Genomic DNA, 14404 nt, shown 5'->3' on the forward strand with positions numbered 1-14404 from the left:
CCTGAAGAAGAGAAGGCTGAGAGGAGACATGATAGCCATGTATAAATATGTGAGAGGAAGCCACAGGGAGGAGGGAGCAAGCTTGTTTTCTGCTGCTCTGGAGACTAGGATGCAATGGAAAAATGGCTTCAAACTACAAGAAAGGGGATTCCATCTGAACATGAGGAAGAACTTCCTGTGAGAGCCGTTCAGCAGTGGAACTCTCTGCCCCAGAGTGTGGTGGAGGCTCCTTCTTTGGAAGCTTTTAAGTAGAGGCTGGATGGCCATCTGTCAGGGGTGATTTGAATGCAATATTTCTGCTTCTTGGCAGGGGGTTGGACTGGATGGCCCATGAGGTCTCTTCCAACTCTTTGATTCTATGATTCTATGATTCTTGCTTGAGCATTTCTTGAGCTATGCATCCAAGGGACAAAATTCACTGCCAACAGTGAATGATAAGTGTTCAACACTGGGACAGAGCAACGTATGTAACGTGCTTGCCAAAGCTGTTTGGAGAAAAAGAATATATTTTCCATCACAAACCACAGAGTGAGGCTTCTTGCACGTTTTCCAGTGAAAAGAAGCAGAACGCTGTCAAACAGAAACGACATTAAACATCCTCGTTCAGAGTGTTCCAATAAGACAGCACTGATAGGTCAAAACCAGAAAAGGATGTAGGATTAGAAGGCATTGCAATGGCATTCCAAGAGATTATCTGTACTCATACATACTTAATGATTACAAATGGAATGATGGAGCCTATTCCTGCAAAAGAAGCTAGGAGGAGAGGAGAGAAAAGATAGGACATAATATTGCGAAGGTTGGAGCCTAGATACTAAATCCAGTTGTTAGTCCCAACAATGTTAGATCCACTAAACGAAATGTAAAGTTACTAGTTTTTTTATGAATTCAAACACTCTCTCATGCCAGGATCAACAAGTGAATACAGACCAGTATTCGCAACAAGAAACAGAGCGATTTCAGTGAACGCTGCATTTATTGGACTCGTGAAGGAATGCAAAATCACTCAAAAGCTGTTGTTGGCTATGTGAAATATTTAAGAAGGCAGCACTTTAGGGATTTCTTTGGCAAGAGACTCCAAGAGGGAAGAGGACTTGGCATTCCTCAGAATGCCTTTCCAATTAAGAAAGATGTTTATATACATCTGTGCCTTTGAGCAACCATCCAATGCAGGTGAATTGTCGTACCAACATGAGGACCTTCTCAAAATACTCAGTTTCTGGAGACAGTATTGAAGTAATAAGTGGCATCTTAAATAATTTAGAGAAACAAAAGACCATTTAATCCAAGTAGTAGTGAAGGAGAGTGAGACCTTGAAAAGGAAAAGAAGTTTTAGTAAACAGAGGCAGTTTGGGCAGCAATTAAGATGCTCAGCTCGGATTCAACAGAAGATAGATAATAAACCACAACTAAGAAAGAATGCGTTCCTTGCAGTTTTGGAGTCGGGGAGGGTTTATAATGATTTGTGGGAGACAACTGCTTCAGTTGAGGCAACGTCGGGATAATGCCAAGTTTCATGCACCAACGTTTGCCATGGATCAATGCTGTGGAAATCATGGGAGTTGCAGTTTTTTTGTAGTTGTTTATTCGTCCAGTCACTTCCAACTCTTCATTACCTCTTGGACCAGCCATCACCAGAGCTCCCAGTCAGTCGTGGTCAACCCTAGTGCCTTCAAGGTCAAGCCAGTCGCTTCAAGGATAATATCCATCCACCTTGCCCTTAGGGTAAAGGTAAAGGGCATTAAGTCCAGTCATGTCTGACTCTGGGGTGTGGTGCTCATCTCCATTTCTAAGCCGAAGAGCCAGCGTTGTCCATAGACACTTCCAAGGTCATGTGGCTGGCATGACTGCATGGAACGCCGTTACCTTCCCGCCGGAGCGGTACCTATTGATCTACTCACATTTGCATGTTTTCGAACTGCTAGGTTGGCAGAAGCTAGGGCTGACAGCGGAAGCTCACGCCGCTCCCGGAATCGAACCTGCGACCTTTCGATCAACAAGCTCAGCAGCTCAGTGCTTTAACCCACTGCGCCACCGGGGGCTCCTTGCCCTTAGTCCTTCCATTTTCCTCCTTCCATTTTCCCAAGTATCATTATCTTCTCCAAGCTTTCCTATCTTCTCATCATGTGGCCAGAGCACCTCATATTTTCCTCTAATATCCTTCCCTTCAATAGGCAGTTGGGCATTATTTTCTGGAGTATGGAGTGGTTTGATCTTTTTGAGGTCCAAGGCACTCTCAGAATTTTCCTTCAACACCACAGTTTGTAGCGAGTTAAACCACTGAACTGCTGAAAGATCGGCAGTCCAAATCCAGGGAGCAGGGGGAGCTCTTGCTGTTAGCCCCAGCTTCTGCCAACATAGCAGTTCGAAAACATGCAAATGTGATTAGATCAATAGGTATTCACTTTGGTGGGAAGGTAATGGCGCTCTATGCAGTCTTTGGCTTAGAAAGAGAGATAAGCACCACCTCCTAGAGTTGGACACGACAAGGCTTAATGTCAAGGAAAACCTTTACCTTTACCTTTTACCACAGTTCAAAAACATCTATCTTCCTTCATTCAGCCTTCTTTATGGTTCAGCTCCCGCATCCACAGGTTACTATGGGGAATACCATTGCTTTAACTATGCAGATATTCATTGTTAGTGTAATGTCTCTATTCTTCACTATTTTATCGAGATTGGACATTGCTCTCCTCCCAAGAAGGAAATGTTTCTAATTTCCTGGCTGCAGTCTGCGTCTGCAGTAATTTTTCCTTTTCTGCCAAAGAATGCTGGTGCATCATCAAACTACAGCTTCAATGATCTCATAGCATTGATACATGGCAGTTAATGTGGTGCCAGACTGCATTCATTCTGCAGTGGAGATGCAATTCTGAACACCGCAATTGAAGAGAGATGTTGACAAGCTGGAATGTGTCCAGAGGAGGGTGACTAAAATGATCAAGGGTCTGGAGAACAAGCCCTATGAGGAGCGGCTTAAAGAGCTGGGCATCTTTAGCCTGAAGAAGAGAAGGCTGAGAGGAGACATGATGAGGGCCATGTATAAATGTGTGAGGGGAAGTCATAGGGAGGAGGGAGCAAGCTTGTTTTCTTCTGCCCTGGAGACTAGGACGTAGAACAATGGCTTCAAACTACAGGAAAGGACATTCCACCTGAACATGAGGAAGAACTTTATAACTGTAAGGAGAGCTGTTCAGCAGTGGAACTCTCTGCCCCGGAGTGTGGTAGAGGCTCCTTCTTTGGAAGCTTTTAAACAAAGGCTGGATGGCCATCTGTCGGGGGTGCTTTGAATGCAATTTTCCTGCTTCTTGGCAGGGGGTTGGACTGGATGACCCATGAGGTCTCTTCCAACTCTATGATTCTATGATTCTATTCAAAGAAAAGGCTTAACATGCACCCTTGTCACAGTTGGATAAGATGGAGGAAAGGCCATTTATGCAGCTGACTTCAATAGTAGGTTGCTAAAAGATATATCTTGGATGCTCCAAGGAAGTGTGGGGAAAATTTTTCATCAAACTTTGCTTGCACACATTGTTTGGGGGGCCAGGAAAGACATCCATAACTTGAAACAGGATACCGGTTGTTTTCTTCAAGAAAGGAAGAACTCAACATACTGTTCTCACAAACAATACAGAAAACCATTGGTCATATCAAAATTTGTATTTTGGCCTCCCAAACTTATCCCTGAGTTATACACAAGGCCAACTTATACACGAATATATGTGGTAATTTGTGCAACCTTTCTCATTTACTGCCAGGAAAGTAATTAACGTGGAGCAAGAGAGTTAGAACAGAACTTCTCTCACATTGGCACAAGTCACAAAGAATTTTTCAGTGGGTTCCTTCCCTTTCCCCCACGTAGCCCCCTGAAAATATGCTTTGGGAGTTGTGGTTTATCTAGAAATAAAAAGAAAAATAGCTCAAGGGGAAAGGAAGGAAGTATAAGAGGTTAGGAAGAGTATATGCACATAAATTCGGTCCATTGTTTAGTTTCTCTAAGGTTAGGAAGAACTTCCTAACTGTGAGAGCTGTTCAGCAGTGGAACTCTCTGCCCTGGAGTGTGGTGGAGGCTCCTTCTTTGGATGCTTTTAAACAGAGGCTGGATGGCCATCTGTTGGGGTGCTTTGAATGTGATTTTCCTGCTTCTTGGGGAGGTTGGACTGGATGGCCTACAAGGTCTCTTCCAACTTTATGATTCTAAGTGGTTGAAGTACTTATGAAACTGGTGGGAAAAAACCCCAAAATAGAAATGAAAACAAACATTGTTAACAAGGGAAATAATGTATTGTCGAAGGCTTTCATGGCCAGAATCACTGGGTTGTTGTAGGTTTTTTCGGGCTGTATGGCCATGGTCTAGAGCAGTGTTTCTCAACCTGGGGGTCGGGACCCCTGAGGGGGTCGCGAGGGGGTGTCAGAGGGGTCGCCAAAGACCATAAGAAAACACAGTATTTTCTGATGGTCATGGGGATTCCATGTGGGAAGTTTGAGCCAATTCTATCGTTGGTGGAGTTCAGAATGTTCTTTGATTATAATGAACTATAAATCCCAGCAACTACAACTCCCAAATGTCAAGATCTATTTTCCCCAGACTCCACCAGTATTCACACTTGGGCATATTGAGTATTTGTGCCAAGTTTGATCCAGATCCACCATTGCATGAGTCCACAGTGCTCTCTGGATATAGGTGAACTACAACTCCCAAATTACAAAATCAATCCTTGCCCAACCCCACTAGCATTCACATTTGGGTGTATTGGGTATTTGTGCCCAGTTTGGTCCATTGAATGAAAATGCATCCTGCATATCAGATATTTACATTATGATTCATAACAGTAGTAAAATGACTGTTATGAAGTAGCAACGAAAGTAATGTTGTGGCTGGGGGTCACACAACATGAGGGGCTGTATTAAGGGGTCGCGGCATTAGGAAGGTTGAGAACCACTGGTCTAGAGGCATTCTCTCCTGATGTTTCGCCTGCATCTATGGCAAGCATCCTCAGAGGTAGTGAGGACCTCACGACCTCTGAGGATGCTTGCCATAGATGCAGGCGAAACGTTAGGAGAGAATGCCTCTAGACAATGGCCATACAGCCCGAAAAAACCTACAACAACCGAAGGAAAATAATATTGCAATAGAAAAGAGAGATTAAGAAAAAAGTGAGGCCCATGTCTACTCTTTCACAGGAATATTAAATATGTTAGAGAAAAGTATCATTTGCTGCAAAACAAAGTTAAAGACCCGGCTAACTTGCCTGGGATCCATGTCAAAGAACTCAGAAACCATTGGTCATAACTCTTACAGAGCATATCACAGAGACTGGCACCGCTTCCAATTCCAAAACCTCAACTATGAGTATAGATAGAAAAGTCGTATTTCACTCACAAGGCATTTGGAGACAGTGGTGAAGGATAGACATAAAGTGCGGGTAAGCTTCTGTGTGAGTCAGCCTTTTTCTGGTGAGCTCGAACATCTGGGTTGCACTCTTTGTGTCTATATGGACCTGCGTTGTCGCAATGGGGAGACAAGAAGGTTGAAAGTAAGCTTAGCTGCTCCACAAAGAATTCCTGTTTAAAATTCCCACAGATAGTCAGAAGTTGCCAGTGGTAATTAGAATTGCTCCAGGACACTAAGCAAGACGTTGGTCAAGTGATGGGCAGGCAAGCACAGAATTAAAATGTAATGAGTTACAAGTTACCAAACTACCTGTAGATTGAAGGAGGGCACAGGAAACAGACAAAAATAAATTAAAAATAATATAATAAATGGGAAATGTTGAGGCTTCTTCTTTTGGGTGAGTTTAACCTTTTCTAGCTAAGTTATTTTTTTAGTTAAGTTACTAAGTTACTTTGTTAAGAGACATTTTAAGCAGAATTTTTCAAGTTTTAAGACTTTTGCTTATACATTCTGAGGTTTTTAAAGAAAAGTCTAAAAATTCACCAGCCAAGCGATTAATTACTTTTTTAAAATAGGAAAAAATATTTTAGTTAAGTTACTAAGTTACTTTGTTAAGAGACATTCGAAGCAGAATTTTTCAAGTTTTAGGATTTTTGCTACAAATTCTAAAGCTTTTAAAGAAAGGTCCAAAAATTCACCAGCAAAGCGATTAATTACTTTTTAAAATAGGAAAAAGGTATTTTAGTTAAGTTACTAAGTTACTTTGTTAAGAGAGATTCTAAGCAGAAATTTTCAAGTTTTAGGATTGTTGCTACAAATACTAAAGCTTTTAAATAAAGTCTAAAAATTCATCAGCAAAGCGATTATTTACTTTTTTAAAATGGAAAAAATATTTTAGTTAAGTTACTAAGTTACTTTGTTAAGAGACATTCTAAGCAGAATTTTTCAAGTTTTAGGATTTTTGCTGCAAATTCTAAAGCTTTTAACGAAAGGTCCAAAAATTCACAGCAATGTGATTAATTACTTTTTGAAAATGGAAAAAAATGTATTTTAGTTAAGTTACTAAGTTACTTTGTTAAGAGACATTTTAAGCAGAATTTTTCAAGTTTTAGGATTTTTGCTTATAAATTCTAAAGCTTTTAAAGAAAGGTCCAAAAATTCACAGCAATGTGATTATTTACTTTTTGAAAATAGAAAAAATGTATTTTAGTTAAGTTACTAAGTTACTTTGTTAAGAGACATTCTAAGCAGAATTTTTCAAGTTTCAGGACCTTTGCTTATACATTCTAAGGCTTTTAAAGAAAGGCCCAAAACTTCACCAGCAAAGCGATTACTTTTTGAAAAAATAGAAAAACATATATTTTAGTTAAGTTGCAAAGTTACTTTGCTAAAAAACATTCTAAGCAGAATTTTTCAAGTCTTAGAACTTTTTCTTACAAATTCTGAGATTTCTTTAAAAGGTACAAAAATTAACCAGCAAAGCAATTAATTGCTTTTAAAAATGAAAAAGTTACTTATTTAAGTAATTAATTCTGTAATAAAGTATATAAAAAGTAATTCGTTTTTAAAATAAACTTTCTAAATTTTGGGAGGGATAAAACTCATGGTAAGGTGTTATTTTATTTAACATGTGAATTATGACAACTCCAAACAACAACCTGTGAGTGTCCAAGATATACCACAATAGTTTACCAGTATGTCCAATGACAAGGGAACATGGGAAGTATATTTATGTAAATACATTCAATATGTGTATTTATAGAATTTTTGCAATGTTTATGTGTTTTAATTATGCTGTAACCCGCCTAGGGACATGAGGAGAAACGGGTAAGAAATACAATTATTATTACTATTATTATTATTATTATTATTATTGAGTGCAATTTAACTACATCTCAAGAGCTATGTATTATGGGTAAGAAATACAATTATTATTATTACTATTACTATTATTATTATTGAGTGCAATTTAACTACATCTCAAGAGCTATGTATTATGGGTAAGAAATACAATTATTATTATTACTATTACTATTATTATTAATGAGTGCAATTTAACTACATCTCAAGAGCTATGTATTATGGGTAAGAAATACAATTATTATTATTACTATTACTATTATTATTAATGAGTGCAATTTAACTACATCTCAAGAGCTATGTATTATGGGTAAGAAATACAATTATTATTATTACTATTACTATTATTATTAATGAGTGCAATTTAACTACATCTCAAGAGCTATGTATTATGGGTAAGAAATACAATTATTATTATTACTATTACTATTATTATTAATGAGTGCAATTTAACTACATCTCAAGAGCTATGTATTATGGGTAAGAAATACAATTATTATTATTACTATTACTATTATTATTAATGAGTGCAATTTAACTACATCTCAAGAGCTATGTATTATGGGTAAGAAATACAATTATTATTATTACTATTACTATTATTATTAATGAGTGCAATTTAACTACATCTCAAGAGCTATGTATTATGGGTAAGAAATACAATTATTATTATTACTATTACTATTATTATTAATGAGTGCAATTTAACTACATCTCAAGAGCTATGCATTACAGGTAAGAAATACAATTATTATTATTATTATTACTATTATTATTATTATGTGCAATTTAACTACATCTCAAGAGTTATGTGTTACCCATCCCTGTAGTATAGAGTGATTCATATTTTTTTGGGTGCTGAGTTAAATTGAGTGTTTGCATTAGAGCAAAATAGAGAAGTCAAGGGTTCAATATACATACCAGCTCAAACCGTTTTGCAAACTCCAATTCATCTTCATTTCTGAGCATTTCAAAAAAGTCTAAATGCCTGGGAAGGGGGAAAAAAAGATAGAGTCATTCAGGAATGGATCAATGGGAGAAACTTTTATCAACTGATGCCAAAAAAAAAAAGTTATGTTACTTGGTAATTTTTAGACTAAGTGAGCCATGGGACTGGGACCAATGGTTTCACCTACCCACACCTGACAAAGTATGGGTATTTTCTAGATTTTTCCACGTGAAGTTAAAAAGAACCATCCTGGAAGAATTAGAGAGGAATTTGCAAGGTCCTCCAGGTTGACACTATGGAAACTTCGAGCAGAAGTCACTAATTTAAACCAAAAGCTTTGCAATAATCCATAGTTTCCAAAGTCCACTGTAAGTCCAGGAGCACCAGGATTGTGGCGCAACTGGTTGAGTGTCAGCTGCATTAAGATCACTCTGACCAAAAGGTCATGAGTTCGAAGCCAGCCCGGGTTGGAGTGGGTTTCCAACCAATTGTGTAGCCCGTTGTCGACCTTTGCAACCCGAAAGACAGTTGCATCTGTCAAGTAGGAAAATTAGGTACCACCTTAAAGTGTGGGGAGGCTAAATTAACTGATTGATGAGGCCATAAAGACTTCAGCAAAAAGCATGCGGGGAATGCGGAAGTACTTCATCAGTGTCGCAGATGGACGATGAAAGCGACAGCTCCCCTGGCAGCCAGAAAAAAGTTAACTAGCCTCTGTCTATGTCTGTATATGTCAAAATTGGCATTGAATGTTTGACATATATGTGTACACTGTAATCCGCCCTGAGTCCCCTGCGGGTGAGAAGGGCGGAATATAAAAGCTGTAAACAAACAAACAAATAAATATCACCTGTAGGTACAGGAGTCACATTGTAATCTAATTTCCTTCTCTTATCGACTCCAGTCCTTGCCCCAATTTAAACAAAGGAAATGAACAGTAAGAAGGCCTTCTTGGTCTTCCATGAGGGCAATAAGCAATTTCCAGAACCAATTATTTATGCTGTTCTGCTAATATTTCAAAAGGACCTAACTCTATATAAAGGTAGAGCTCATCTTATGGATCTGACCTCCTTCTTTCTCACAGCAATGTGCTGATGTCATGGCCAGGGTCAATAATATCTATCTATCTATCTATCTATCTATCTATCTATGTAAATAAGTAAGTAAGTAAGTAAGTAAGTAAGTAAATAAATAAATAAATGTAATGTTCGTTTGTGGGATTAACAGAACTCAAAAACCACTGGGGGTATTGACACCAGATTTGGACACAATACACAATACACCTAACAACCCAATGTATGTCCTTCACTCATAAAAACACTAAAACACATAGCAGAAGGGACTTAAAAAGCCCCAAAAAGGTAAATGATGAAAAGCTAAATGACAATACAGAAAAAAAAAGGGAAGAAAGAGGGAAGGAAGGGGAGAAAAGAAAGAAAGAAAGGAAGGAAGGAAGGAAGGAAGGAAGGAAAAGAAAAGAAAAGAAAAGAAAAGAAAGAGTGGGGGAAAGAAAGAAGGAAAGGAGAAGGAAGCATGGAAGCAAAGAGAGAAGGAAGGAAGGAAAGTGGTAGAGAAGGAAGAAAGGAAAGAAAGAGGGAGGGAAAGAAAAAAGGGGAAGGAAGGAAAGTTAGAGAAGAAAGGAAGGAGAGAAGGAAAGAAAAAAGAGAAAGAAGGAAGTAAAGAGGGAGGAAAGGAAGGGAGGAAGATGTAGAGAAAGAGGGAGGGAAGGAAAGAAGGAAAGAGAGAAGGAAGAAAAGAGAGACAGCAGAAGAGAAAGAAAAAGGGGGAAGGAAGGAAAGAGATAGAGAAGGAAAGAAGAAGAGAAGGAAAGATGGGAAGGAAGGAAAGAAGGAGTGAAAGGAGGGAAAGAAGGAGAGAAAGAGGGAAGGTTGGCCACAGCAACGCGTGGCGAGTACAGCTAGTATGTGTTTGTGTGTGTGTGAATATATATATAGATATATATATAGATAGATAGATAGATAGATAGATAGAGATATAGATATATATTCTGCCCTATTTCCCCAAGGGACTCAATGTGATTTTCCCTATCCAAATGATTGGATTATTTTAAACTGGGGAGAGCAAAGTACTTTGGGCAGAAATACATCACAAAATTGCCCAAAGACCTTAGAAAATGGCTAGAAATGGGCTAATTTGTTGGATAAGGATAGATGAAATCATGAATGCCAATACCAGGTCTTGGGGGAGGCAGGGGGAGGTCATACTTCATGTATAAAATCCAGGGAAAAGGGTAAAAAGAAGACCATCACACACATGATAGCTCATGTCAACTACAGAAACTTACCTATCTAATGTGGAATTTTCATGCTCTCGTAATTTGTCAATGACAGGCTGAATTCCAAGCATGAGGAATTCGTATCTCAGGTGGAGTCTAAAGTCCAGACTCTCCTGAAAAAGAGGAAATAATGAAAAGAGTGTTTAGCAGAATGACTTTTCTGAATCATTTTACATATCCAGAAAGAGTGAATTTATGGGTGGAGGTTTCTAAAAGGTATCTCAGTTCTTGGGGTTCAAGCAGACTTTTTGGCTATTCCGGCATCTCTGGCAAATGCGTGACCATACCACCAATGTTTGGTAAATAAGGAATGGCTCCATTCTGGATTTTATTTCAACCTGAAATAGAACTATCCAAGGTGCTGAATCTATTTCGGGGCTAGAACTCAATATCTTGGTGAGCAACGTATAAGCTTGCGCTATAAGGGACTCTATTCCAGAGTTGGTAGCCCCATTACTTTTCAGATATATATCAGTCTATGGGGCCCAAGGGACTTGAATGGAAAATTTCAGACATCTGCTGAAATTCCTTAAAGGAATTTTCGCTGACGTGTTACCCATCATCCACTCAGCCCGTATTCAAGACTGGGAATTCCCACACTTACCACACCAGCTCCTTGGCTTAGAACTGCATTGATGAAGGACATGATGGCTGTCTTGAGGCTCACTTCATCCCGGTATCGCCCTGTACTTCTATCCAGGTCATTTATTAATGTCTGTGGAAGACACAATTTTAATTATTACAGTCTCATTGCTTCGTATAGATGAGAAGGAGGGAAACACTCTCAGTGCAAACTACTTGCCTCTATAGTTTACTTGTATTTTATCATGAGATCAAGACATGGCAGTTAAGTGGGCTCAAGGTACTATAATTGCAACATGTGGACATTGACAGTATTAGAGACAAAAGACAATGTTATGGGAAATTTAGAGGTGACTTGGAAAAAATGCTTATCTCACTTTTATCTCCAATGTAAGAGATTTCCAGAATTTGGGGCTACTTTAAAAGTCTCCCAAGACCTTGTAAATAGAGGTCAACAGAGGGAAGTCTGACTTGGCCATGTTAGTCCACACTCTTGTTACATCCCGTATAGACTACTGCAATGCTCTCTACATGGGGTTGCCTTTGAAGTTTGTCCGGAAGCTTCAACTGGTCCAACGGACAGCAGCCAGATTGCTAACTGGAGCGGCTCTCAGGGAGCATACAACTCCCTTGTTGCGCCAGCTCCACTGGCTGCCAGTTCGCTACCGGGCACAATTCAAAGTGCTGGCTTTAGCCTATAAAGCCCTAAACAGTACTGGCCCAACTTAGCTGTCCGAAAGAATCTCCCCTTATGAACCTGCAAGGACTTTAAAATCATCTGGAGAGGCCCTGCTCTCGGTCCCACCATCATCACAAATATGGTTGGTGGGAACGAGAGACAGGGCCTTCTCAGTGGTGGCCCCTCAGCTATGGAACACCCTTCCTAGGGAGATTAGATCGGCCTCCTCACTCCTATCATTCCGGAAGAATCTTAAGACATGGCTATTTGAGCGGGCATTTGAAAATACGGAGTAACGGATATAATAATGGAATAACTATATGGTGGAATTGGACATTGTTTTAATGATTATCGATTAAAGTATGTTTCATTATAATGTTTGATTTTATTGTTGCTGATGTTTTTTATATTGTATATTGTAATTGTGTCCTTGATGGCATTGAATTCTTGCCTTGTAAACCGTCTCGAATTGCCTGAAGTCTGAGTGGGGAGGTATAGAAATGTACTAAATAAATAAATAAATAAATATCAAGCGGGGGAAGGCTAAGTCCAACCTTTCAGGTGTTCAGAAAATGCAACTTCCATCAACATTATGCAGGATAATTGATAGTGAGGAATGCTAGGATATTTAGTCCAATAACATCTGGAGGACTTTGCTTCCTTGAGATCAAGGGTTTCTCAAACCAGTGCCAAAGTCTACTTGTTACTCTCTAACTTACAAACAAAAAGCCCAAAATCTAATACCCCTAAAAACAGAATTATCTCCTTTCTGGACTACAACTCCCAGGATCTCCAACTGGCTGAGGATTTTGGAAGTTGTAATTTCCTCAAATAAGGAGAACAAGACACTTAAGTCAATGTAACCCCTTAAATTCCCAACCAACCAAAGTGTTAAGAAGCAATTTTGTACCTGAAACCGAGTCCGCTCACTGGCGTATTTTTGGTAATGCACCATGGCTTCCAGCACCTTTTTGTGGCCCCCGGGAACCAGGCACACAGCGCCCATGATTTCCAGCACTGCCACCTTGGTCTTAATGTTCTCCGTGCTCAGACTCTGAGCGATTACATTAATGCTCTCCGAGTGCGCCAGGACATGAGCTCTCCCCAGAGAGTTATTCATCAGTGCTTTGATGCATCCGATGAGAGAGGTATGTATCCGAGACTCGGAGGTTTCGTAGTCCATGCTCTTCAGGAAGTTCAAGATGCAGCTCAAGCCATCCAGGTCGATGAATCTGGTTACAAACCTGGAGGGGGAAAAATACAGGTGGATATGGACGTCAGAACGAATGGGGCTTATCTTCCATGAGAAGCAGACTTATTTATTTATCGTGTCATCAGCAACCAGACATTTGTATTACATTTTTAACAAAAACAAACAAACAGACAAAACAGAATTTGCAAGCTTGGCAGTTGATTAAATGTCCTTTGACCAGTAGCTGGCCACTTGGAGTGCCTCTGGTGTTGTTGGAAGAAGGTCCTCCATTGTGCATGTGGCAGGGCTCAGGTTGCATTGCAGCAGGTGGTCAGTGGTTTGCTCTTCTCCACACTCGCATGTTGTGGATTCCACTTTGTGGCCCCATTTCTTAAGATTGGCTCTGCATCTCATGGTGCCAGAGCTCTGTCTGTTCAGCGTCTTCCAAGTCGCCCAGTTTTCTGTGTGCCCAAGGGGGAGCCTCTCATTTGGTATCAGCCATTGATTGAGGTTCTGGGTTTGAGCCTGCCACTTTTGGACTCTCGCTTGCTGAGGTATTCCACCTCAAGAAATGGGGCCACAAAGTGGAACCCATGACATGCGAGTGTGGAAAAGAGCAAACCACAGACCTCCTTGCGGCAACACCAGAGGCACTCCAAGTGGTCAGCTACTGGTCAAAGGACATCTAATCAACTACCAAGCTTGCAAACTTTGTGTTTTGTTTGTTTGTTTAGAAATGCAATACAACTGTTTGGTTTGTTCCTGACATGATAAATAAATAACAGACAGGGAACAACCAGGAGACAGCCAGACGATATGATTAAGTATCAACAACAAAAGGCAAAATAAGTCACTCACCTCATAGGTTTGGTCCTCAGTGCTGTCTTCAGACTTTCGATGGTTTTGTTTCTCTCCTCTTCATCCTCTTTCTCCAGCGCGATCAACGATTTTCTCTAAAGAATAATATGAGTACAGACTATGAATGACTCATAAGCCATTTATTAATGTGCTTAATTTATTAATAAATATATTATGCTCTGAGCAGTTCACAGAAATGAGGTGAATATGACAATTCCCTATACACTATCACTCGGAGAATTGCAATGCATTGACAAAGAAGAGGACTTTTTCTGTTGTGGCACCCCCATGTTGGAATAATCATCCTTCGAGGAAAGATAATGGCCAAAACCCAAGGGGATGTATTTAATGATTTGGAGGAATAGAAGGATCTGTTTTCTCCATACAAATCTGCTTTACTGGACTAGCAGACTATTCAGAGCTGGCTTTTGGAGCTGTGCCCCGAATGGGGTATAGGATAGTGATTGTTATTTTCTTTCTAATTCAGGTATTTTTTGGTTGATGAACAGGATAATAAAAATTACATGAAACAGTGATGTGTGTCAGTGTATTTGCAGATGTACACTTACTTCCTTCTTATTATAAAAAAAATC

General features: G+C 39.6%; 1 protein-coding gene across 2 annotated transcripts in view; it reads right to left on the bottom strand.

The window, feature by feature from the left end:
- The window catches only part of DAAM1 (dishevelled associated activator of morphogenesis 1), a 287972-nt gene that overhangs the window by 76218 nt on the left and 197350 nt on the right, over nt 1-14404 (bottom strand). For both annotated transcript variants that reach the window (XM_067463067.1, XM_067463068.1), the window contains exons 5-10: nt 13812-13906; nt 12672-13005; nt 11105-11215; nt 10510-10613; nt 8177-8243; nt 5384-5501 (exon numbers count right to left, since the gene is read on the bottom strand). In XM_067463067.1, the coding sequence (XP_067319168.1) occupies nt 5384-5501; nt 8177-8243; nt 10510-10613; nt 11105-11215; nt 12672-13005; nt 13812-13906 (829 nt within the window). The remainder of the gene's footprint in view (nt 1-5383; nt 5502-8176; nt 8244-10509; nt 10614-11104; nt 11216-12671; nt 13006-13811; nt 13907-14404) is intronic.

The sequence above is a fragment of the Anolis sagrei genome, chromosome 1 (genome assembly GCF_037176765.1).
Source record: "Anolis sagrei isolate rAnoSag1 chromosome 1, rAnoSag1.mat, whole genome shotgun sequence".
Classification (NCBI taxonomy): Eukaryota; Metazoa; Chordata; class Lepidosauria; order Squamata; family Dactyloidae; genus Anolis; species Anolis sagrei.